At 38.7% G+C, this 27468-nt stretch overlaps 1 protein-coding gene across 1 annotated transcript in view; it reads right to left on the bottom strand.

Moving 5' to 3' along the window:
• LOC128370995 (gamma-aminobutyric acid receptor subunit beta-2-like) overlaps positions 1–27468 on the bottom strand; it is a 59470-nt gene that overhangs the window by 14553 nt on the left and 17449 nt on the right. Inside the window, exons 4-5 of the mRNA XM_053331183.1 lie at positions 15929–16149; positions 2524–2606 (exon numbers count right to left, since the gene is read on the bottom strand). Of these exons, the coding sequence (XP_053187158.1) occupies positions 2524–2606; positions 15929–16149 (304 nt within the window). The remainder of the gene's footprint in view (positions 1–2523; positions 2607–15928; positions 16150–27468) is intronic.

Genomic DNA, 27468 nt, shown 5'->3' with positions numbered 1-27468 from the left:
TTCTCTTTGTACTTCATTAGCACATGAATGCACCATAAGTCATCTTTGTGGTTTTCACTTTTCAAGTACATTGCTGCAATGCACTCCTATGAATGGAATGGAATACTATTTATATCCTTTTGTTGTGCTACATATGTTCCAGTAATGTAAAGAATATTGTTAGTGTTTTGTCAGGGTAAAATATGTAGAAAAAAACAGCTACAATTTTCTCAAAGGCCCCAGGATAGAAATGATACTGAACAATCTGAAAAAATAGAAATATTTGCATCAAACATATTATTTGTGCTTTGACAAATATCTTGTTTGGATTTGGGAAAAATCTCAGTGAAGCTATCTTTAATCCTGGAAATGCTGTCACTATACATAATGCTTGCATCCCTCCTCAAACAGAAAGGGTTTGAGGGTCTTCAAACCTTTCGGTAAATCAAAGAAAATCATTATCACTAGAACTCTCTCCATATACTGTAGGAACGAAGATCCTCTGTGGGACAAAAATATTAAGAATTTTTTAGAGGCTTGATAACCATCCTGTCATGAGTCTTTACTGTGAGCAGATCATTAGGAACAGTGGTCCCTTAGGTTCACTAGGAGATGGCTCATGAGTGGGATAGCCTTTGGTACTTGCCAGCATCTTACCCGAAACACTCCTACTTCTGCACAAAGCATTCCTACATCCGTGCTAATAAGTGGCAGTGACAGACAGATTTGGTAGGGGAAAAGGGCAGTGATACTAGTTTGAATTTGTTATGGAGCTGTGATGTCAAATGTACTGGCATTAGTAAAGAAGAAGACGATGCTGACTGAAGTATTTGTGATCCCCTCCATACCAGTCTTCTTTCCATGCTCTGTTTTTTTTTTTTTTTTTTAGTTTCTTTGGATATTTCTGGCAACTAGCCTAACTACTTATACCTTGAGTCCAGATGGTTCCAAATTATTGTTGTTGATTGTTATAATATGTATTTTAATCCACCATTTAATATGAACAAAAATGTTTCATGGGAAATTGTTGATATAGAATTTCATACAATCTGTAATGCAGTTGGAGAGCCTTATGACAGCATCATTCACCAGACAGACATATTTTGTAAAGTGGCTAAGCCATACAGTTCTGATGTCTTACTCTCCAAATCCACACAAAAGGGAGAGAAAATCACTAGAGAATATGATCATTGAGGCACTGGGATCATTGCAACTCTGTGATGACAGAGCTGAACTGATGTTACATGATCAAAGTTTGTGATACCAGTGATGTGAACATTTTCAATGAAGGTATTGTTACTATGAACATCTTGTTTAGTATCAGGCCTTTGCAAATCAAATCACAATCAAATATTTTGTATTGTGCCTTTTCAAGTCACAAAAACTTTGCTCTTCATGTTCTATGTCCCTCTGTGCACCAGTGTCAGCTGTAGGCCTTCAACTTCAGCTACACAATTGATTGCAGCGCTTTTTAGCCATGTCTAAAGTCATGTACATTTGGATGCATTTAATTGTTTTAGTTTAGTGACCAAGACTAAACTAACATCACCTCTATATCTGTTTCATCTGGGGTGCCAGTTGTGGCTGTTAACACTGTGGGAATACTGTTTAAGACAAATTCAAACCTACTTCCTCATACCATTGCAATATATTAAATGAAACTACAGACATTGTGTCATTTTTGCTATTATCTAACAGATGAAAACCTGAACTTAAAAAAATTCTGACTGATGAAGGTAACAAAACCTTAAAACAACTATGTTGTGGTAAAATTGGAGGTGGTTTGGAGGTGCCACAGCACCCACAGGACACTATTCGTGATGTGCTGGCCATGAATTGCTATCATTTAAAACTAAGCTACTGCTGTGAGCCTTGGACAGCATTAGCTATAGCGCCACTTTATCACTTCAGCACCATGGACAGCACACAGAGCACAAAGTAAAGCACAGCACTAGTTGAAAGCATTCATTGGCTATGACAAGTAGCCCATTTGATGAGGGCTATCTGGTATTAATCATGGATTGTTCAGAGCAAATGGTATGAGACAAAGAGCAGACCAAAATGCAAATAAGGCTGATCAAAATGGTTTTACCTAAATCCCCATTAATATGTGTGTGCAGTCAAAAAATAAATAAAATAAAATCCTCTCTTCATGGAACAACTTTTTGGGCAATAAAAAAACACCTTATAGTATTTATCTGAATTAGTTCAATATATATATTATTCTCTCTGGAAGAGCAAATGGAGCTGAGGATATATTAAGGAAAGGAAAATGGGTTTCAACTTTTACCAAGGGGCATACTGGAAAATCGGATGGGAGGGATTATGCTGAAAATATAAAAATTCTGAGTACATCCATGTACAACAGTAAAGCACACATTCTTGCAACCAAGTCCAGGCCCAGTTAGACAAAGTTCCTGACAGCTGACTGAACATATCTGTGGCTATGCCAGTCAATGATGGTGCAGACTGAAAGCAGTGACACAAGAAAGAATATTAATAAACAACAGCAATGATTAATGAATAATGGAAATATTTACTCACAACTCTCTATCTCTAGTGTGCAGTTTTGCTCATCCAGTGGATACCTTCTCAGGTCCATCATACAAGCAGCAGTGGTAGTGATCCTGAAAAGACACAACAATGATATATCATGTTCCATTTAATACTATTTTGGTACAAACTGATAGAAAGTTAATTATATATCTGTTGTTTTGAGAATAACATTAAATTTAACATTGTCTTGTCAGCAGATAAATACAAATTTAATTACAATGACTGATAATGCAGAGCATGTAAGTGATCAGATCTTAGCCAACACTGAATTGCATTTATGAGAGCAATTTTCTGCATTACATTTACTTAAGACAAACCTTAACCTTAAAGAGTAACCTATCACCAAACAGAAAAGCTGTGTTTTGCTGCCATCCCTGGTGGTGTTCCCTTGAGTGATAAGTAATTTGTGACAGATGTCCCAAATCTACCTTATACAGTACATATACTCACCACCTATCCCCATCTACAATGAGCCCTGTATTGGCCCTTGATTGTGAATTCAATTTTACAAATGTTTGTGGAAAAATTTGAGAACAATTAACCTTTATTCACCAAATACCTTATAATCGTATATAATCATTTAATCACATCTCACATTTCTTCTAGAATAACAATGAGTATTTACTACCCATGTAACCATGAGTTACCAAACAAGGGTTAAAATCCTCAAAATCTCTACTGGAGCCCTTGGGGGTTTGGGGTGATGGTGATGTAAATGGGAATTCCATTGGGGATTACAGGCCCAAAGCTAATCCTTATGTCCCAGTTTTAGCATTGTTTGGATAATCCTGTGAGTCCTCTGTTACACTCTACCTGAGATGTGAGTCACCGTGGAGATCAAACACTATGGGACAGTGGTGACAGCAATTGGCCAGAGATAACAGTAGCAGTGTTTCTACTCTGACTGCTGCATGTCATACCATCATGAAATATATGTGGGATTAAAGGAAGTGTATTACATCTCAATGACTGAAGACTTCTGAAGTCAAAATAATGGCTTGAATTAAACAGTACTACAGAAGAAGGAAGAAGCAGCAGCAACATAAGAAATCAAATCTTTTTAAAATGTAGTCTTTACAACAAAATTACAACAAATATGCCAGATAAATATCAGAGATCACATCATAATTTTATGGTCATCTCTCCAATATCACAAAGCTTTATTTAAGTGTGGGATTTTCATGGTCTTTTTTTGTGTAAAGTTTTTTTTACCCATCCCTTCCTCCTGGATGATTTGACTGACAGTGCTTTGCTTTGTGAACATTGTTTTTGAGTGTGAATGAACAACAACAATAAAAGATAGTTTTTTTCATATGTGTCTCCAATTAGAATCAAAGCACTTGTCATGTTTCTTTTATTTAATATATATATATATATATCAATCATTTTGAAAATGCACATACACATAAACATAAAACCAAACCAAAAAAACCCCCAAACAAACAAACAAACAAACAAACAAACAAACAAAAGTCTTAATAGCACCTAAATCAAGAATCACAACCATGTAACAACATTATCTACACATGTTATATGTTACTGTACTAGTAAAGCACAAAAAAGATACCTGCTGCATTACAGCATCAGACACAAGAATTCAGAGAAAGAGGACAGGAAAGAAGATTAATTCATAAAAAGAGGAGAAAAAGGGAATTTAAATTCAAGGATAGGTTTCGCTTTTAAAGTTAAACCATCCCTCTGTATTAAGTCTAAAATGAAATGAATTAAAACTGATTTTAAGAAATACATGTTGTTCCCCTTTAAAGTAGCAGAGAGGCTTTCCATCACTAAAACCTTGTATAATTCTCTGTACCACTGTGTTACCGTTGGGGTTTTTCTTTAGCTTGTCATGTTTCAAATTCTTAAACCCTGAAGTGTCACTTCAGAGGAAATAGTATATGAGGTGCCATCACAACTTCACAAGAAAATATAACATGATTTATGGTGAGGTGTTGATCTTTAAGCTAATGAATTTATCTCTCCTCTGCATCTGAAGACACTGGTAAAGTTTAAGGAGATTAGCATTCAGAGAAGATATGATGCATCCTACACATAAATAAGTCTAGCAATGTTCCTGTCTAAACATTGCATACATCAAGGGAATAGACTTCAAACACACTGTATCTCATGCCAACATTGTTAATTAACAATAAGTCTCAAAGTTATCATTCAGATAACAAGTATCATCTAAAGAAGGTACTTAAAATGACAAATGTAAATCATACTACCCTGTAGCAGGCCGAAATGGGATCTAGCCTTGATCTCCAGCTCTTAAGGTGCCACAAATCAACACTATCTGACACTATGGAGCATATTGAGAAAAAAAGAGATCAATACGTCTGTAGATTATTATCATCATTTCAACTGGGGTGGCCTCAAGAGTGAGTGTATAGACAGATACAAGATTTTCAGGCAAGAGGGACAGTGGAGCATAAAGCTGACAACTGAGGCTTAAATGTTTTGCTTTTCCTCTGGAAGAATACAATTTTGACATAAACGCATGTCAGCACGGAGGCTAGGATAAACTCAAAGTTGATATAATCAGTGATGAGAGGGAACTAGATTATATATTTAGTTCTTTAGCATGGAAGAAACTCAGTATTGATTTTTCGTTTTCTTTAACATGTATTTATCTCTATTTGTATTTTACTACTAGTGAGAAAAACATGTATATAATCAAATTGCTAAACTCACTGATATAAAGTATTTCAGCATCATGCAAATTTTTTGACACTGAGCTTGTCTTTATTTCTTAACAGTTGGTTCAAACATATAACCGTAACTCTCCCATCACTCCCATCTTTTATAATTCTACTTGAAATCCTACTCTAGCTTGCATTCATACATGGATTGTGTGAAATGAAATGCAAATGAAACAAAACAGTTTAAAGCTGGTTTGTTTACAGATTGCTCATAAACCGAGACTACTATTTAATAACAAATAACTAGTTTGGGAAATGATTCATTAACAGGTGCAAACAACCTTCTGCTGTACTTACCCCTATCATGTTTTGTGTATAAATGTCAGCATAACAGCATTTACCCTTCCAATCACTATCAAAACAAATACACAAGGATGGATAATAAGGGATAATAACAGCAGCCAACCATGAGTCAATAGATAAGGTTATGTTGTCCATCAGACTTTGTGAAGGGAACATAAGGACGAGGCTGTGAGTAATAGGCTGCCATTCTTTCCCTGGCTCTGGTCTTGTGTGAGAACTTGACTCCCACTGAGGGAGTTGCCACAGAGCAGCACAGCATGGTGGGTAATCGTCTAGGCACACCTGACAACATAGATAAATTTGTGCCAAAGAAGAAGCTCATCTTGAGTCCAATCCTCTATGTTACACAGCAGAGATAATCACCCTGTGTGTCTCTGTGCCTCTCTCTCTTTCTTTTGCTCTCTACTCTCTTTGCTCCTTTCTCACTCTTCCATTATTCAGACCAACAGTCACTGCAATGGCAATCTTTTTGAATTGTATAATCTTCTTTTTCTACACTCTGAGCCATGCAAGATTCATGCAATTGCATGCTGAACATCAACACAAAACGTTGTATGTGATCCAATTTGACAGGAACCTTCTGAAATAATGATAATACCTTCACAAACCTGCTGTGGTCATTATTTTTCATATTTATTCATGTGCCTTTTAGAGAGGCATCCCATTCTGTCAATAAATCATCATTGTATGTCCAACCAACCACACTCACCACAGGCACCATATGGTGGACAGGTGGGACCATCCCTACCCAGTTCAAAACTGGCTTTATGGCTTACTCGTATAATTTTGAGGTCATGTCAAAACCGGGACAGCTTTGACCAAAACCAATAAGCTTGAAGGATTGTTTCCAAGACTACCAAAACTATACTATCATATCCCCCTCAAGGGCAAGGATAGCACTGGTTTCTTTTAATCCAAACATTGACTATGATCCTGAGCATTGGTTTAATATTTTTTACTGACACACTGCCTATTTGTTCTGTTTACAGTACATATGATTATGGCTCTCAAAACGTCCTAACAAGGGAACCACACGAGTGAAATGATGAAAAGAGAACAGATGAGAGAAAATTAAAGGACAGAGGATGTCAGGAGAGACATAAAGGGGGACTATGATAACAGTACCTTTTAATAGCAATAAAGAAATTCAAAGGAAGGAGTTCTAGCATTCTGTTTCATATTACACACCTCAGGGGTTTCCACCCCCCAGAGTGTAGATGGGAAGGTTGTTTGAGAGTAAGAGGTTTAGATGGATTCTCAATTTCTTTCTCTTGTCCCCAGTCTTTGTCAGAGTTTATTTCTCTCTGATGGATTTGCTGCTGGTGATGGGGCTGTGGCTTCCAAGTGTTTAACCAAGGAGTAAATTGCTGGTTACTTTCTGGCAACTTTCTGATCTCTGTGTCAAGATGGAGTCAGTGGTGTAGAACCAAGAGCAAGAGCCTCTGGCAGAGTCTTTGAAAAGACTGTGGGAAAGGTAAAGGTGAGGCATGTTTGTGTGTGGTGTTGCGTGTGCACTTGTGCTTCTGTGTGTGTTTGTTAATGTTGCTGTCATTCTGTGGATATGTGTGCATCTGTAAGTGCCTGTTTGTGTTTGTAGCTATCTAGCTCTCCATTTACCCTCACATAGTTCCCTGCTTGTCCCCAAATGATGCACAGCAGCTTTTCTTGCTCAGTTTTAGTATGGTTCTTGGTTGCTTTGATACTGCCTGAGGACATTGCCAACCACACCAACTGAGCCCAATATGTTACATCACCTGCAGTGACCCTCCATTTTTATCAGACTGAGCTTGAAGACTCTGTACCTGGATGGATGAAACTTTTGAGGTCAAATCAGGGCCAAGTAGCCTTAAGGGTTGCCAGCAGTCATTAGGATTCAGGCCAAATATATGTGTGGACTGTTTGTCACACACTCGGGAGCCATCCATATTTTGAACAAATAAAGATGAGAGAAGGTCTCACACTTCTTTTATTATACTTTTTTTAAGTAATGTTTTGAACCAACAAGAATCTTCCTCAGTTCCTTCCTTTTTGTTAATTTTAACTTTTTTCTTCTGCCAAGTAAGTGGGTTTTCTGGTGAACCTGTTTCTTAATACTTTTCAACGACTGCTGAATAACAGCTTCGATAACAGGCCAAAACAAGACCCACTGGTGATAAAAAGGAATTAAATACATTTTCATCAGTTAATTATATAGTTACTTGATTGCATTTTGTCGCAACATCAGTTGCCTTTTTCTCAAATAATGCTGCCCTTAAGATCAAGAAAAACAAGAGTAGGTCAAAAACTATATGGCTGAGCCATGTATGGTCAATGTGTGAAATAGTGGCCACTTTGTTACAGGGATTGTCAGTGGTAGTGTCTATAATATTGATTTCTAGATCTAAAATTCTCATTTGCAATTATCTGTAGTGGTCCTAGTAATATATGCAAATAAAGTAGACTTAACTAGCATATCGGATGGCATTGTGATATGCTACCTAAGATTTGTTTTTGAGTTTAAAAAAAAGAAGCTATGAATGCAAATACTTTCCACTCATATGTTGGGATCAGGATTTATTTTTATTTTATTTTATTTTAATTATAACTACTATGTGAATCTGTTAACTCTGCTTTTTCAGGTTTCACTCACTTTTCAATATGATGTTTTTTTGGGGGTGCTTTCAATGTATGCTCTTTGCCTTTCTCAATTGATACAGTATGTGGTGGAAACTGTAAAGGAAAGTTTTGAATGCATATTGAGTGCCAATTCAGGAGGCTTATCTCTAACCAGTTACCACAGTTACAGTGAAATCAAGTGCCCCTGCAGAGCAGCCACCCCACACTTAACTGATATAACAGCTACATGAGTCTCATATTTTATCTGCAAGACTCCTGTTCATTGTTTGTGATGTAAAATCATCACAAAGCTTGTGTCCTAGTATTAGTTCAATACAGTGTCTCTTCTGCTGGTGGATGACAGCGCTGTCAGCAGATAAGTCATTCACACTGGACAGTGGAGGAGATGATAGAGAGGCTGGTATGTGTCTGTTTAAACAGGAGACTTTGCTGTATTTAACAGAGAGTGTCAGAGCTCGGAGTAGGAAACACAGTGTCTCTGCGTTGCACTGTTGTCCTCTGCTTCCATCTTCCTATACTGATTCACTTTGAAAGAGCAACGGCCAATGGGGAAATTTCTGTACTTGGCAAGGCTGACCCATGATGTTACTTCATCACTTACTCAAACACTTACTCATGGACAACTGTTACAAGTTTCAGTTGCAGGTCCAACTTGGCCAGTAAAAGTGACAATTTGGGTCAATATGTACAAGACTTAGGTGATTGAGGAGAGAAATTGAAATTGTTCTCAGTAACTGCTGGATGTGCAACTTGGCAACTGCTACTGACATGTTCAACTAAGTATCAACTTACATTTTTTTTCTGTTACCAACAGGCCAAAAAATCAGTTACTGCAGCCTTAAGTGAAATTTTGAATGCAAGACCTGTAGCTTGAATGGAATGTTGTGGTGCTTCTCATGTACTGCTCCCCCAAACCAAACTAATTTCTCCCTCCTGAGATACGCAACCTCCTCACATCACTCTGCTCCATGTCAATCAACATTGTCATTGTTGGTGATATGAATATATGGCAACAACCCCACCTGACATTTTTCAGTGGAGTTACTGAGTCTGACTGAGAGTCTTGGTCTAAAGCATCATGTTTATGTCCCTTCTTACACCAAGGGGCACACTCTTGACCTGGACATCACTGAATCATCCCATCTGTAACCTACAGGGCTATGATCTGGGTGTGTCCGACCACAAGATGGTCACAATGAATTTGACATTCCTGTTACCCCCCACTAAATGTAAGTGTCAGACGCTTTGAGCGAGGCATCATGACTATGGACTTCCAGCACATCACCTGCCCAGCTTCTGCATCAGTTGATGAACTGGTGGCATTCTACGACACATTTCTGAGCGGTCTCCTTCATGCCCTTATCAAGACATGTTACGTAATTTTTTCATGCTTTGCTCCCTGGTTTGGCCATGACCTGTGTAAAATAAAAACAGATGGATGTGACACTTCAGATGCTCTGGGCTCACTGTCTATAAACTGGCCTTCCATGAACATCAAAAGACTTACACAAAGTCCCTTAAAGATGTATGGTCACAGTTCTAGTCCTAACTTAATTGATAAAAATCCTGACAAACCTAAGCATCTTTTTGCCACCATAAACCATCTTCTGAAGTCACAATCATCTATCCCGGTTGAGTAGAGCGACTTTTTCAGAGCAAAGGTCAATCCGACCCCTCCTCAACAAGCCCACCCAGAAGTTCATGCCAGCTAAATATCTATCTCCAAGTTGGAGAATGTGGTTGCTTCTAAGATTCAGGACCACCCTAAATACACTATTTGAAAAATTTCAGTCAGGCTTTTGTTCAGCATACAGCACTGAAACAGCTCTGATCAGGATCGTGAATGACCTATTGATGACAGCTGATGCTCCTTGTTAACTGTGGCAGGGCCAACTTTTGACATCAAATAGGAGTGAGAGTTGTTCATCTTGTAGGGGCCTGTGTGTGCATGGCACAAGGGAAGAGGGAGAGATGCTGTCCTGCTTCCAGAAGAGCCACTGACTGAGATTACTTTGAGCAACATGCATGGAAATAAATCAAAATATAATAGATGTGTGTGTATTTCTCTCTTTCCCTTGAATGGTCTGAATAACTTGCTCCTTCACAGTGCTGCTGTGACATTATCATTTATGAATGTGTTTTTTACTGTGCGAGGCAATGAAAATGTGGTGTGAGAGTGTGTGAAACGTGTCAATTGCGTGATTCTTACAGTCAATGTGTGAGAGTTGGCACCCCTGCCTGTGGTGTTCCGCAAGTATTGGTTCCTGGCTCTATCCTGTTTAACCTCTACAAGCTCCCCCTTGCAGGTGTCAGCAGACATGAGATGTCTTTTCATTGTTATGCTAATGATACCTAGCTGTACATCAAAAGTGCCCCAAGCATTTCTGCTGCTATGTCATGCCTCAGCATCTTGGTACTCCACACCACATTCAGTCATACCCCATACCTTGTCTCGCCTTTAATGGCCAGTATATCCTCCTTTCATCCTCAGTCACTAATGGGTATCTTAAGTTTGACCCTCAGCTGATTTTTGATGACCTTAAAAGACATCTATGGAAAACCTCTTTTCACAATCTAAAAACATATATAAACATTCCTCTCTAATCCTGTCAGATACAGAGAAGCTCCACTACGTTCAGAACAGTGTTGCCAGGATCCTGATGAGAGTACGAAAAAAATGAACATTTTACACCAATTCTGTTTTCATTGCACTGGCTCCCTGCCTCCTTCAGGATTGACTACAAAGTCCTGTTACTCACATACAAATCCATCAATGGACATGAAACCTCCACCCACACCCTCAGATCTGCCAGCAACTTGCTCCTCTGAGTCCCAACAAGCACTAAACTCCACACCATGGGGGATCGAGCCTTCTGCTCTGCTGCACCACATGTATGGTCCAGCCTTCCTACCCATCTGAGGACAGTGTGGACCCTAGTCTCTTTTATTCAGGACAGGCTTTTATGTCTTAACTGTATTTGACACTGTGGATCACAGTATACTGCTGAACAGGTTGGAAACTTGGGCAGGACTGAGCGGAACAGTCCTAGAATGGTTCAGGTCCTACTTGGAGGAGCAGAGTTATTTTGTGACCATTGGAAGTTATGAATCTGATCGAGTGGTTATGACATGTGGAGTTCCTCAGGGGTCAGTTCTTGGACCCCTTCTGTTCAGTCTATATATGCTGCCTTTGGGTCAAATTCTGCAGAACTCTAATGTAGACTATCACAGTTATGCAGATGACACACAGATATACCTAGCACTGTCCCCAGATGACTACAGTCCAATACAGTCATTGTGTCACTGTTTAGAGCATGTAACAAATTGGTTGAACCAATTTTCTTCAATTAAATCAGGACAAAACTGAGGTCATTGTTTTTGGCAATAAAGAGATGAGGATTTCTGTCAGTAAACATCTCAAGTCACTCTCTCTAAAAACTAGGGACCAAGTCCGAAACCTTGGCGTGCTGATAGACTCAGATCTGACCTTCAGCAGTCATATCAAATCAATCACCAAAACAGCCTTCTATCAGCTTAAGAACATATCCAGGGTGAAGGGTTTTATGTCTCAAACAGACCAGGAGAAGTTGATTCATGCTTTCATCTCAAGTAGACTCGACTACTGTAACGGTCTTCTGACTGGACTCCCACAAAAAAGCATTAAACAGCTGCAGCTCATTCAGAACGCTGTAGCTCAAGTTTTAAGAGATCAGAGCACATTACTCCAGTTCTAAAGTCTTTACACTGGCTCCCAGTCAGTTACTATTAGTGGGGTGGGAGGTTAATTGTATGTTTTAATGTTTGGGTTGTTTTTTTTTCTCAAATTGCATGTTTTTATGTTTTTTGTTTCCAATTCTTACTGTTAAATGCTTGTTTTATGTAAATCACATTGAGTTGCCATTGTGTATGAAATGTGCTATATAAATAAAGCTGCCTTGCCCTGCCTTGCATATTATTATTTTCTTTATGTTGTGTGTTCTATGTTAATAATACTGTGCACTCCAAGTTTCACTATGAATAAAAATAGAATAGAAATCAAATGTATTATTTATTATTATTATTTAAATCAAACCTTACTTGAGTATGCTAATACCTCTAGTAGTTTGTCAGAAAAGCTCTTTTTTCTGCAGTCTTGTTGTGCTAAGTAATTCTCTATGAACAAACTAGTCAGTTGAACAAATAACATTCAGGTTTATCTCACAGCAAATAAATCCTGATAAAGAACAAAGGCAAGACACTCCTTTAGATGTGCCTTCTCAGACTTAACCTGCCAGAGATGTACAGAGAGGCACTTTTGTTGTTTGTTATCATTTGCTTTTGCATTATTATTATACTTTCTGAAGTCAATTTCTGCTATTTGCTGTTGTTCCCCCAGCAAGTGCGTTCGGAATGATGAATTTAGTTTTAAAGATCAATGTGAGGTTGGTTATGTGTAAAACATAACTCTAGTTTGCATGTCAAAAGCTGTGTGCATATGAATGTATATTAGCCTGTAGACAGGGTAGGTGCCTTTTAGCCATCATAATGAATCCCTGGGATAAATTTATAGTCCAATGGCAAATAGTGTACAGCAAGTATGTGTGTTTGAATATTCATCAACTATTTGTACATTCTCTGTTCGGCTTCGTCTATTATCAGCATCTATGGATTTGCTGCATCCAATTCCATTTCCAATAAACAGCCTGAATGAGAAGAATCTCCTTTCCATAGACTGTTGGTGTACACTGATAATCTGGCCACTATTTCCTCATTAATGTATCCACATTGTATTTCTGTGACAAATGAACTATTAACTCTGACGCACAGATTACTATTAAAATCACTATAGATCACAAGTCAGAAGAATAATATTTTATTCATATATGTATCCTTACTATATCAGAATATAAGAAATATAATTTGCGTAGCTACTATTATTGATCATATTTCATTTTCTTTGGTTTTACTACTGGTTTCTGCAATGGCCCAATTTCAGTCACAGGGATCATTTAACTTTCATGTAGTCTAATCTAACTAATTGGCATAATGACATTAAATAACTGCATAATTTGTATTAGGCTTTCAGGGAACAGTAATATGTTGTATCTGGATGTGCTGCCTGGATATGTGTGCACTCACTCACATGCGCAAGATCCCATGACCCAATTTTGGATTTGTAAAAATCTGGTCATCCTACTTACATGATATTGAATGTCAAGGGTGATGGATTTCTTCTACCAGTTTCAATCTAATCCTACTTCATCCAAAGTAATATTTGCACTGACTTTGTGTCAAAACGTCTGCTGTGCATGGGAAATGTTCAAAACCTTATTCCAAGTGATTATGGAGTTTTTGCATATTGGATTCAATAGTGGGGTTGATACTGTAGGTTATCCGTTTTAACCCATGTGACCTGACACAGGAATGAGTTATTTGAGTTTTATTTCAGTAAGATTGGACTATCAACATCTGCTTGTGCCTGTCCAGCTTTCTTCTGTATGCTTCTGTCTACATTTATAGTTGCAGCCAATGGTAAATGGACTGTACATATATAGTGCTTTTCTAGTTGTTATGACCACTCAAAGCACTTTTACACTAAATGTCTCATTCACCCATTCACACAATGATGGCAGGGGCTACCACACAGGGTGTCAACCTGCTCATCAGGAGGAAACTAACCATTCATACACATTCACACACCAATGGTGCAGCAACTGGAACAATTTGGGGATAAGTATCTTGCCCAAGGACACATCGACATGTGGACTGGAGGAGCCAATCTTCCAATTGGTGGATGACCACTCTACCTCCTGAGCCACATTTGCTTAATTTCAAATTCACTCTGGAGCATGGAGAAGCACTTCAACACAATAGGTTGTAATGATACTGGATGTTGTTGTTGACACATTGACAGGGGACATCAATAAAATCCATAATTATTACAGATCTTGTTTATATATAGTGGAATATATAAAGCTGATATATAATACTAAGCATATTCATTCAATTAAGTGTCTGCCAATGGCAATGAGAACACAAAAGCAATAATACAGTAAGCTATCCAATTATTGTGACTTTGTTTGGCAGAAAGTGGTCATAGAGTTGTTTTTTAAGGAGAAAATAGTATCATTATGAAGGATCTTTTCTTTTCCCTTTTTCCTTAGCACTTGTTCCATGAAATGTAAAATGTGACTGAGAAAGAGATTTCAGTAATGTTTAGAGGGAAAGTAGCTGCCTGCTAGATTTTCTGCTGCACTGATTTTCCCTCCTTAATACTTGTCACTTTCTTTATATAAGGCTTTTCTCCATCTCTACAGAATTTGATTGCTCCTCTTTCTCCTCCCCCTCCTACCCCTCTCCTTCTGCTACATTAATCAGGCGGTTGTGGCTCTGGAGGTAGAGCGGGTTGTCCACCAATCAGAAGGTCATTGGTTCAATCCTCCTGGACTCCTCCTAACTGCGTGTCCTCAGGCAAGATACTGAACCCCAAATTGCTCCCAATGGTTGTGCCGTCATCACTGTGCATGATAATTTACCACCATCGGTGTGTGAGTGTGTGCGTGAATGTGAATGTGAATGGGTGAATGAGCAGAAACATTGTAAAGCGCTTTGGATAAAAGCACTACATAAATGCAGCCACTTAGCATTTCTTATTCATCATGTCCCCCAACAATCAGAACTACTTCAACACAGAAACTTCCAACATGTTTATTTGGTGGAGATGAGAGCAGCACAAGAAACATAATGAAACCTTTTGTAAACATGCTGAACACTGTAGTAGGTCAGTGGGTGAGTACAGAAGACAGATAGCATTGATGGAGAAGACCAACAAGAGCAGCATTGACAAGATTTCCCTCTAATCTTCTCCTTAACAACCCTCTCTCTCCTTTGTCTCTCTCTCCTTTGTCTTATTGTATAACTCCCTCTTTATTTAATTTCACTATCCCACATTGGTGCCAATGTGCTGCCATGACGATCATTAAGATGTTATGGTTTTCAATTACTTTTTATATAGTTGGGGAATCAGAGACCAATTTGCAAAATGAACTGATGAGACATCAGCGAGGTGCGAGAAGTGTACTGTCATCATGTTAACTTTGAGAGGTTGAAACTCAGTGGAATGGTCCGATCAATTTATATGGAACAATAGGGGTTTTGCTGTTTGAATGGGTGTTTTAATCATCCAATATTTATATTCAAAGTCCAATTGAAATCTAAATTTTGCATTTTGCTGCCAAAAAATATAACGTTCATAATAACTTTTTGTTTTTAATTGAAAGGAAGAAAAAAGTAACTTGGTAAAATAAACCATTTTGTTTTTTAAGCTCTTTATAGTGCTCCACCTAAATTGCTAAGTAGCTAAAGCCGACAACTGACCAGGGAAGTCTCTTTTATATTTGTTTGTTCGCTTGTTCAGCAAACCAAGATGTAATATTCCTCCTCACATCAATAGTTTTCTTCATCTAGCTCTAATGAGCTAGTTACCGACTAAGACCAATGCAGTAATCCTTGTTATAAGCTGATAAAAGTTAGATTTTTTTTCTCCCATGTTGTCTGTTTGATTTTTGAAGAAAGAAGAAAGAAAAAAGTATTCTGACAAAAGGTTGAGTGTGAAGTGTTTGACAACATTAAGTGGAAGTTACTACAATTTTGGAAGCACAGTCTATCATTATCTGTTGCTGTACTATACTACCCCAGCATGTATTTAATTTGCTTAATTGCATATGTAAATATCAAACCCTGCAGTCCTGTTGTGTACTGAAAAGTGTTATTCTAAGAGATTAAAATCTCACCTTAGACCGTACAGTACTGTACCATCCGGGTGCAGTCGGATCATTCTATTTTTCACTGTGACACCATGGACAAACGATTTCTTGTCGTTGAGGAAGTAGGTGTCGGGAACCCAAAGCTGGTCAGCCACCCGGTTATCTAAGGTCAGGTTGAGGGGAATCTCAGAGTAGGACAGTCGCTTGTCTCGCCAGGCCTGCTGGAAGTACATTGTCAATGTGTAGTCCTGTAAGTGCACAGAGGGAGCAAATGAGGACAGAGAGGGGAAGAGCCAGGAAAAAAGAAGGGAAGGAAACAGATGAAGCGGGAGGAAAGCATCCAGGAGACAGAGGAAGGGAGATGGATGTGGAGAGAATAGAGAGAGAAGAGACAGTTACTCCAAAAAGCAACCATTTTACACTACTACTTAGACCAGTCTTGGCTTCAATATTGGATGAAGTTCACTTAAAAGCAGTAGAAGTACAGACCAAAAAACTCTCAGTACAAAGCAAAGGGGAATTCCTTCTGTTCATAGAAACATGAGGCTATGATTTTTATAAGTTTAAGTATTGTTTGTGAAATGGGCTTACTATGTTTTACTTGCATAGCATATTCAATAATGTTCTTCTATTTGTTCTTCCCAGAACTAGCATGGTCTATCCTCTCACATCACATCAAGTCCATCAGAAGGACTGTATACGTGTAACGTCAAAGTGTGTTGGACATACAAGAAGCTTGTTCCTGCAACAGTATACTGAGCCCAGCCTGTACATAGTCATGTTATTTGGACACTTAAAAGTACCCTCAAGATGTTTAACCACTAGTTACACTACAAGCAATGTTTTTATGAGCCGATTCATTTATTTGTATGTCTTGCACACAAAGTTGCACATTTATGCAAATGTACATTTGGGTGATGCAATGCCCATTCTGTGTTTTGTTTTCCTGCTATTTCGCTGATCAACACTGGTTGGCACCAAGAAATGTTCACCTGCACTAAAAAAATAAGATGAAGAACAAAACAAGCGTACTACAAAACAATATAGGTTAGGGTTAGGGTTAGGTTGATATTAAAATAACACAGTTTTGCAAATGTTTTGTGAGGAAGAAAATGCATTTAAAAATTTAAAAATTAAAAAATTGCTTGGTGTAAAGAACATATAATGCTGAGAAACACTGTAATTGAACATAACATTGATTGTGTTAATGAAAAACTCAAAATTAAAATGTAATTGAATTCAGGATTGGACCAGACAACAATATAAATTATTATCAATTATGTTATGATATCACACACACACACACACACACACACACACACACACACACACACACACACACACACACACACACACACACACACACACAACCACAAAAGCTGAAACACATATAGTAGGTTAATAATTTATAAACAAACAGAGGAAGTTTTATCTGTTGCAGTAAAAATCCCAGATGGTAAATCTAGGACACGATAAAACAGTCAAGCCAGCAGTCAGATGCTCATGTATAGCTCACTGAAGTAGGAAGCCTACCCATCATCCATGAAAAACTAAGTTAAATAAACTTGCTGTCTCAGGGAACTTTTTGTCATGACTGGCACATCCACTTCCTGGCAAAGAGGCTGAACATGCATTTTTGAATATGCCCGTCGGCTACAGATCTGACATCCCACAGCACCTTGGGGACGGGAGGCTTGGATTTTGACTGGATGGAGTCAGGGAAACGGGAGCAGCTTTCCTCAGTGAAGTACTTGTTTGAATTAAATGGGTTTTGTCATGTTGTATTTGTTTGTATCTTGTTTGGCTTGGAGTGCTGACAACCATGAGTTTGAGAATTTAGCTTTTCAAAGACATATATAGTATAGTGGACATTCTAATGTTCAGCACAATAATTTGACTTGGAGTTGGAATAGAACAATTTGAATAAATCTAGGGTCAAACACTGTATGGGATTGTCTTATTCTCATATAAGGAAGCAACACTGAAATGTCTTATTTAGGCTAATTTGAAGAAAAAAGATTGGATGGGTTTGCAGAGGCTGGAGACTGCCAACAAATGAGACAGTGGATTCCTGCATAAAAACATGTAAATAGTAAAATATGTGATGATTTCAAGGTAGTAAAAAAACAACAATAAAATAACTGTAAAGGTCTAATATTTGGGGGGCTTTTCACTTGCACCAATCCCTGGCTGCACGTGCTGCCTTCTCAACACTTCCATCCCTGGTTGACGGTTATGTAACAGCTCACACTCCATTCTCTCTGGCACGCTTTCCACCACAGCACGTGTGGCTGAAGAGATGCTCTTTGCCATGTATTCCTCCTATACCATCTCATTAATGAAGATCATCGAACAAAAGGGTTTTTTGTGATGTGTTAAACATAAGGAAGGTTTCTCTAATGTGCATTATTGTACACACACACACACACACACACACAATATCTCTTCTGCGATCTGTAAAGTGTACATTTGTGTCAATACATGTTGCGTACATGGGTTTACATAGACACAGCTGCTCAACTATACATATACTATGTGTGTGTGTGTGTGTGAATCTATTTGCCCTGGCTGAAGAGAGACAGCAAAAAAAAAGAAAAAAAAAGCCAAAACAATGCAGCTGTGATTTTCACCTGGCAGCTTGGATTGTACGAGCTTTCCTTCAGTTATACAGCAGAGCCCCTTGCAATATGTAACAGTGGCTATTAGATAACAGGAGTCATGATCTTGTGTATTACATCACTAGCAGCCTTAGCACTCATAATATGCTTCATTTGTAGAAGCCCTCAGCCATTCTGGCATGTGCACAAGTCCCCCTACCACAGTCCACTTTTTGAATCTGAATTACTCTTAAACTGACATGAAAAACTGACAGCCATGGTGGAGTAAGGAGGATGTTATGTGGCGTGGGATGTAGTTATTAAACTGAGTGAATGTTTCCATTGTTATCCCTGAGAGCCAATTATTGGAGGCCTATTTACTTGAGGAACTTCTGGTCTGCTTTGTGGGTCAAGCCCTGTGGAGGTGCGACTGTGGCTAGTTTACAGTGAACATAAAGCTCTCCTCGAAGACAGCTATAGTGTGCCTCTTTTTCTTTCTCTGTGGGAGGAGGAGGTTGTAAATCACCAGAATAACTGCAGTGGCTGTGTGCATGTAAGTGCAAAGGAGGCTGTCATAACAACCGTCATAATGAGCATCACTACATAAACTACGCTAGAGAGAGAAAGGGAGAGATATGAGAGAGAGATGGAAAGAGAAGGGAAAGGAGACAGAGCATGATACAGGAAGAATGATGTTGAATTTATGAGTATGGAATATGCTGTGCTGCCAAGCTGCCAAGGAGAGGACAATACAAAGTGATCATTATATCATATTATATATTCAAAGCTACTTTAAAATGTGAGAATTCATTATAACTAATAACTAATTCCAGTTCCATAGGATACTCCCTACTGTGTTAATCTTTCCTAATTTTGGAGATTTCTTATACATTTTTTTCTGATACTGTCAAACATCAAACACACAAAATATTCAATATATTTACAAGTCAATCAGTTCATCAAATAATCAAACTCTGTGATCAGTATTGTGCACATCAGCTATATTTTTCTGTTTTAAAACCTTTGAACTAAAAGGTATAGTTATATCCCCTGGGATAGAACAGTACAATACAAACAAATAAAACATTTGAATACTTTGAATACTCGATACTCAACACATTGACACATGCACCATATGCGACTACACTAAAAAAAACTTGTGTGGGTGTGCTCATCTGCTATAGGGAAGAATCTGATCATTTAAGATCCTTTCTACGGTGTGCTGATTCTGGCTCACCTGGCCTGCCGCTGGTTTACACTGTCGTACTGAGAGAGTAACTGCCATCCCCACTCTGCAGTAGCTTGTATCTATCTGGGCAAGTGAGAGGAAAATGAAACAGGCTACAATTATTGGCTACCTGACTTTAACCTGCTGTCATCTTAAAGTCCTTATTTCCCAAGCCACAATCCTGAAAAAGTCATAAGGACCAGATTCAAGTCTGATATAATAGCATTTTTGGGCTGAATATGAACCTGTAATTGATAGTATACACTAATTGTTTAAATGTGGACAGTGAAACAAAAATAAACAACTTTAGCCCATATGTAATCTTTAATGAAAGCCTCTTTGGGCAGTGTAGCACTGCTATGGAATATAAGTTATTATTGCCCCCATTTTTTTGTCCTGTTCCAAATGTAAACTTTTTGACTGCAGCTATGGCCAAACTGTTTTTTTAACACAATGGCACAGTGTTGCAAATCAGAAATAGAGTTTTCCTACTGCAATATTGAGTTGTCCTGGCAAATGTAATCTATATTTAGAACAAACTGTCCTTTAAAGTTGTTTGGGTTGAACTCAGGTGGCCTTGACTGCTGGATGATTTTTTTTCTAGGACTAAATTACATAACTTGATAAGAGGCTGATAAAACTTTCTCCCATCTAGCAATCTCCAAGTTCAGTCAGAAAACCAAACTCTGAAATTACAGTCGGAGATGTAGCCTTTTGAATATAAAACACACATTTGATGAGGAGAACTGATTGCTGAGAGTTACTTTCGTGCAAGATAGTGTTTGCTTAAAGGTGCCCTGTGGAGTTTTGTTGTAAAGTTTCTATTTACATTCAGTGTTACTCACCAAAACTAAGTGTGTGTCATTGAGGTCTAACAAACAATTTAAATATATGTAATTTGTAATATATTTTCAAAACAAAACAGATGCATAGAGCTTAAAGTGACTACTTTATTTTATCTGTGTGTACCACATAACTGCTTAACGTTCCTCATTTCTCTCCCCTAGTTTCATGTCAACACTGTCGCTATGTAATAAAGTCACAAAATGCTCAAATAAACACTGTGTTATGTGAGTGGGTGAGTGTTGGCACTCGGGGAGTCAACTGATGATCACCTGATCTGCCATGTGGCACGAATGACTTAATGCTCTTGCTTAAACAACTCTATGTTTCTTCATCAAACAATTAGTGACAAAGTCTAGCACATCCTGTTATGCACATGATGTGTTCCCAAATGTACTGTTGCAAACTTCAAACTGTGTTTCATCACTGAAAGGGCATGTTTTATAGCCAGAGTGTGGGCAGATTTCTCAGACAGAGACAAAGTTTTTAGACAATGCTGCAAGTATATGCTTGGTCAGTCAGCCCTTCAGGCAGTCAAATTGTGCAAAATCTCATATTGGCATGTCATTCCATGGATATTACAATTTGGGTCTGATATAATTTGACTGCCAGGGAGACTCATGAACGCTAAAAGTGTGCTTTCCACTGCAGGGAATTTTAACATTTGTCAGGGTTTTCCTGACCTTGAATACAACCTCAGCCTGTATCAGTTTCTCAGAATTACAGAAAAAAAATCAACTTCCTAATGTAGTACAGTATCTACTCTTGGTTTCCTTCTTTATCAACACATCAAGAATCTAACTATTAATATAAACCTCACTTATGTTGAGTCTTGAACACACAGAAAGAAAAATCAGTATTAATGTGTGGAAAACAAAAAAATATTGGAAATCAAAACAAAACAAAACGCTTCAGCTGCCCTCTCTGACCTCCTCAAACCCACTCGTTCTGTGAACTGCCCTGTCCACTAACCCTTCACATCCCATCTCTGCCCCTGCACCACATGGCTTCTCTTAGACTGAGAACAGATTGATGAACTAATATTAGAGTTGTTTTGCTGGACATGTGTTACTAGCCCTACTATATACCTGAGTATGTAATAATTGACTTGTAATTGCTTGAAAGATCATTATCTGGCAAAAAGCTTTTTCTTACCAGCCAGTATGTTTAAAGTTTAGCTGGGTTTAGGCACAACAATATAACAAATTCGTAGTGATGAAAACACAGATGACTGTCCCCTACATCTGCAGCTCTGCGTCTAGTTTTCCAGCTCACTATTTTGGTTCACTCTAAACCCTCTAATATTGTTGTTTTCAGCAGCAGGAAGCTGATTTCAGTAAACAAACCCCTGATAGCACCAGAGGGCAGTCAATCAATGTTTCAGGAATTAGCAGAGAGCAAAACAGAGCTAAAAAGGGAATGAAAATTGGACTTATTACTTATTGGGTCATATTAGGCTTTGGAACAAATGCCTCTTTTTTCTCTGAGAGAACAGTTTGTTGAAATGGAAAGAGACAAAAAGGAAGATGATGAAGTGAGAGATCAGGCAAAGGAGAGGAAGAAATTAAAGTGAGGAAAAGACTGAGAGATTCAAGAGAAAGGTTGTGAAAAATGTGAACAATAATGAAGTGTGATAGAGGAAAGACGAGGATAGAGAAGGGAAAATGGAGGCATAGGTCTACTGGGATAAAGAAAAGAGAGAGGGATTAGAATGAGGATGACGAAACTAGTTATATGTACTGGTTATATATCTCTTTCTTCCAACTACCCTTGAAGCCCATTTTTCCATTTGAGAGCTGTGGAATAGTGTGGTGGTGAGTTTGCTGGAAGGGATGGGGGTGGCGGGTGTAGTAGGGTTTTACGAGGGGGGTAAATGAAAGGCGTTGGAAAACTCAGTGGAGCAGTGATGCAAATTGCTTTTATTCTCACAGCTCTTCACTTCCAGTCTGATTTCAGCCCCAGCAATGACCTCTCTTTGCCCCCCCATCTTTTCATCCCTCTCCTCATCTGCCCCATCTCTTCCTTTTTTCCTCTCCTTCTCCTTTTTTCTATCCCATTTTCTCTCACTCCTTTACATATACTTCCATCTACTTTTCCCTATAGCTTCTACTCTCTCATATTTTCATCTTCCACCCATCCATCCATCTATCTCAATCTCAGAGGTGCTCCTGTTGCATCTATTTGCATGTGGTAGGGTAAAAAAAAAGGGAAGCGGAAACACATTTGAGGCAATTGTGAATGGCTTAGATCATTACCACTAAACAGGCACAGCCTAGGGAGCCTTCTAGGAAACATGACAGGTGTTGGAACAGCCTCTGAGGTGCTAGATGGGCTCTGAAGGGCCTAATAAAGGATTCAGATTTGAATATCTCCTGAAAGCTCATCAACACGAGGCTAGGGAATATTTAATTTCCAAAACGTACATATCTTTAGTTTTTGTTGAGAATGATAATCCTGAATCCTGAAACACATGTATACGTAACATATGTAGTTTAAATTATTCCTATAGTGTACTGACCTTGAGGAGCAGGACTGCAGCCTGATTACAAAGCCTCCTTTTCCTCTATCCTATTTGTGTCTGTCTCGCATTCTCCTCTCCATACTCTCTCTGAAATACCTCTAGTAGGGAGGAAATGTGATCCCACCAACACTCAGCCATATGTCCATACCACACTCTATCATCCAGCTACTTCAATGTCTCCAAAAAGCCCTCCAACAACAAGTGGCTTTCAATTTCCTGTCTCACACTGTCCTCATGACATCAGCGACGGGTTTAGGGTATGAGAAACCTGGCATAGGCCACAGCATTTCCAAAGATGCCTAATAATAAACATGCTGATCCCCACAGAGCTGAGTGACATATATTCCCCAGTCTCAGGAGATCTGTGTTTGGAGTCCTTGGGTTTCAGCTCTGTAGCTGGAACAGCTTGTGCACTGCATGTCGTAACTCTGCAATAGGAAAGCATACAGGAGTGCTGCAGGGGTTTCATTTGGCCCTTTATCTCCAGAATGAATAATGTCGATATTTTTTTAATAACTTTATTGACAGAACCGATATGTGATAGCTATAGTAATATTACAGTGATTTAGAAAGAGTGTCTCCATTATCAAGTTTGTCTACCAGATAGCATTTACAAGTTTTTCCTATGTAAAATGTTCTGTTGGTACATACTGTGGTCTCAATAGTTAATAGGGCAACAGGGCATTTTAGCTCCTGTCTTTTTAAGCCCACCCTCTCCCAGGGAGACCACACTGTTCTGATAAACCAGCTCTCAGAAGCTGCCCCTCAAGAGACTTCCCCTGGCTCTGGAGGCAACATCAACAAACCATGCAACAAACAAGGATACTTTTTCTCATTCTCTACTCGAAATGTCAACCTCTCAAATACATCCATACATGTTTGAGTCCACAATCCAATCCAAAGAGTGAGAGGACAATGCAAACAATTAGACTACAGAAAATCTTCTGCAACAAAGGCTATTGAACAAATGGCGGTTTATAGGCATGTGGCAGGGTAGAAATAAGACATGAAGTACACAGAGCCAGTTGAGCCCTGGCTTTTGACTTACAGGGAGCATTTCTATATAAGTTAGTCTGAGGTTTTGTAACTTTAACCATGCTTAGCATAAATATCTGACACTATAACAGATACTATATCTGACTTACTAACAGAAAATCACAATATGTCCCATATGCATGTCAAAAACAGCTAAAAAGCAAATATTGATTGTGTGTTGCCTTTAAGGCATACATTCAAATGTGTTTTTATTTTGAAAGACTTTTATTTTGAAATGTGTTTATTTTGCTTAGGAAGTTACAGGTTCACTGTTCACTTCCTGTTAGTAGTTTGAGGCCAGCTGAATCTGCACACCTGTGTTTCTGTGTTCATGGCATGTAATCCACACTGTAAACGCCACAGAGGCAATCTTGTAAGTAAATAATTTCATTGGATGCATAAATTAATGTAAAAAAATATTATTTACATAAAAAAGCATTTATATCTATTTACATTGGAGGGTAAAGCACATGTTGCAGAGTAAAATGGTGATTTTTGTATTCTGTCTTGTTACAGTTTGCACTCTGTCCATGTAAGATGATGTAAAGAGCCACAGTAAACAGCAACTAAAGCTGACTATGACTCAAGTCAGTCTTATAAAGGTCTCTAGATTGAATTCTCATAAGGGCATTACATTGAACTGAAGCTCTTAGACTCAGTTCACTTTTGCTATTTGTCTTCCCTTCAGACCATTTCCTTAGTTTATGGCATGTTGGAAATTAGATAACGGATTTCAATCAAGTCCAGCCTCTTGTTTACTTGTACTCTGCCTAACCTACCTTTCCATCACCCCCCTCTCTCACAGTGTCATGTACCCTCTCTGTGTATATATCCCCATTTTCCCTCTATACTCTGCTCTTTCATCATTTACTTTGGCCTGGACATAGCTTTCAAGAGACCTTGCTGCTGTAGGTGAATCAAATTTAGAGGAACATTTATTTTTCCCAGTTCTCTCAAAGCAGAGGTTCACAGCTTTGCCAGTTGGCAGCCATGCAGCTTAACTGACTACATACAATTTATTAGAGTTGACTGGAGCATCTGCAGGCTCTTTTGTATCCCTGGAGAGGAGTGGAGTGGAGTGGCAATTCCGAGAGGGGATGGTGAGAGTACGTTTGGACGTCCGGGAGAAGAGGGCAGAGCAGGACGCAGATTATTAGGGTGCTTTTGAATCCCTCCGGAAGACATGGGGGAAGTTGATGGAGGTTTCAATCTCAGCTGTCACAGACAGAAGGTTAGCTGGTCAAAGAGATGAGGGGGAAAAAATGAATCTGTCTCTGCTCACGTCATTTGTCCCACTTACTGTCTCTCTTGCTTGAAGATATTGTGTGTGTGTGTGTGTGTGAGTGTGAGTGGGAGTGTGTGTCTGTGGTGGGGGTACAGCAGATTTACACTCAATAATAAAGGTCGAACGAATTTGAAATGGCATGCAATTTGTTTGAATGAAATTGGAAGCATTCCCTCTGCCCTATTCAGTAGTTTATGTAATGTGCAGCAGATTACAAGAATAATTTAATCCTTTTTTTTCAACTTTACATTACACATGTTTAATTTTACATTCTTCCAACAGTCTTTTTTTAATAGCTGTATGTAAACAAATCATGTCAAATCACCGACAACACAAGATAATTCTGATAGCTTTGAATCAAAAATATAGCAAACCAGGTAAAATATAGAACTTTGAACATAGACTTTAACATTATTATCTAGAATTGCAAGTCTATCAACTGGATTCAGATCAAGTGCATCTCTCTTATTTCCAAAATTACCCGCTGATGAGAACACCCATTGAGGGCATAGATAGGTTCCTGATACACACATGTATTTACAAGCCAGCTTTGAGAGTTGCAGTGTGTTACTGTCTGCAGAGAGAGGAGTCCCATCATGTAAGCTTGCATCTCCTGACTGGCAACACCATTGCTTTAGCACTTGATGTTGTTCCACTCATCTGTGGCGCCTCCGCAGGCTCACTTGGTTGGCAAGCTTGCAAGTGAGTCTGCAGATTTGTTGTATAGTAATACAGATGCCCCCCCCCCCCTCCCAAAAGTCGACAAACAGCCTTATCTTTGTTATGTACTCTGCTTTCTACGGTGTAAAACCCAAAATACTTCCACACACTGCTTCTCAGATGCTTTAGTGTTGTGATTGCCTGCTCAGGACGCCTTTGCTCCTCCATTTAACCTTGTCAACGTAGCAAACAACATCACATTACTAGCTTAATTAACTGATAGGTCAGGGGGTCAAGCTGACAATGAATTGTGCCTTCTGCCGAATCATAAGGCAAACGTATCTCAGATTGTCTGTTGTGCTTATAGACTGTAAATTTGGAATTTGACCAGGTCATTATAGTTCAAATGATACGTTTTATCCCACGTTCGAACAAATGCTTGAATTTTTAATAAAAAGTGACAGTGCTATTGTGTGTGTAAGTCAATAAGCAGCTAGACGTGCAGTTCTATTTATGTTTTCGTATTTACTAAAACATGCCAAATTTCTGCCTTCCTGGTGATGCTAAAGCTTTAGACAACTGTCCTTTTCCTACCCTACATACACAATACACATACAAATTCACTGATCTACTGGAGGAGTCCCACATCTCATGCATTATGGAAGTCTAGGGAGCTGTGGAAGAAACTGATTGCTATTCAAACAGAGTACCAAGAAGCACACACCACATCTACACATTGTCAACAATAAGATAATGCAATACAGACTAATCTGTGGATCGATGGCACATACACAGCCTCAGTAAGTACAGTAAACTGGTTATCAACATATATCTGAACAACAAATCCAGTTTAGGCACATGTCTATGAATGTATGTCTTTGTCTATGGAAAGAGTTGTGTAAGTCCAGATTTGATGGCCTGCATACAGTATCTCCTTGAGCAAGGTTACCCTTGAAGAAGCAATATCTCCTCACAGTTGGACTGACCTACAAGAGACGCAGGGGTGCTTTAGGAGGGTGTCAGCTTTAGAATGTGTGAGTGTGTGTGTGTGTGTGTGTGTGTGTGTGTGTGTGTGTGTGTGTGTGTGTGTATCTGTGTGGCAATGACATTCAAGGATAAGGATAGATCCATGTTATGGTGAAAAAAAAAATTCAATCTATCTTCACAGTGTACCAAAACACAAATAAAAGACAGCAGAAAGTATTTTTGTAATGCTTGTTTAAAGTTTGATATTAAATAGCGGGCAAAATGGCTGGATATTGTGCAGACTGCTTATTCCATATATTAATATAAAATCTACTCCTCAGCAGAAGGTGAGTGATTAAACATAGGTGTTTCCTGTTCCAGGAGAGCACTCCCTCTACTTACAGGCAATAAAATACTCAGAAAACCAATACC

The sequence above is a fragment of the Scomber japonicus genome, chromosome 13 (assembly GCF_027409825.1).
Source record: "Scomber japonicus isolate fScoJap1 chromosome 13, fScoJap1.pri, whole genome shotgun sequence".
NCBI classification, from domain to species: Eukaryota; Metazoa; Chordata; class Actinopteri; order Scombriformes; family Scombridae; genus Scomber; species Scomber japonicus.
The sequence above is the reverse complement of the archived record's forward strand: the minus strand, read 5'-3'. Positions and strand labels throughout refer to the sequence as shown.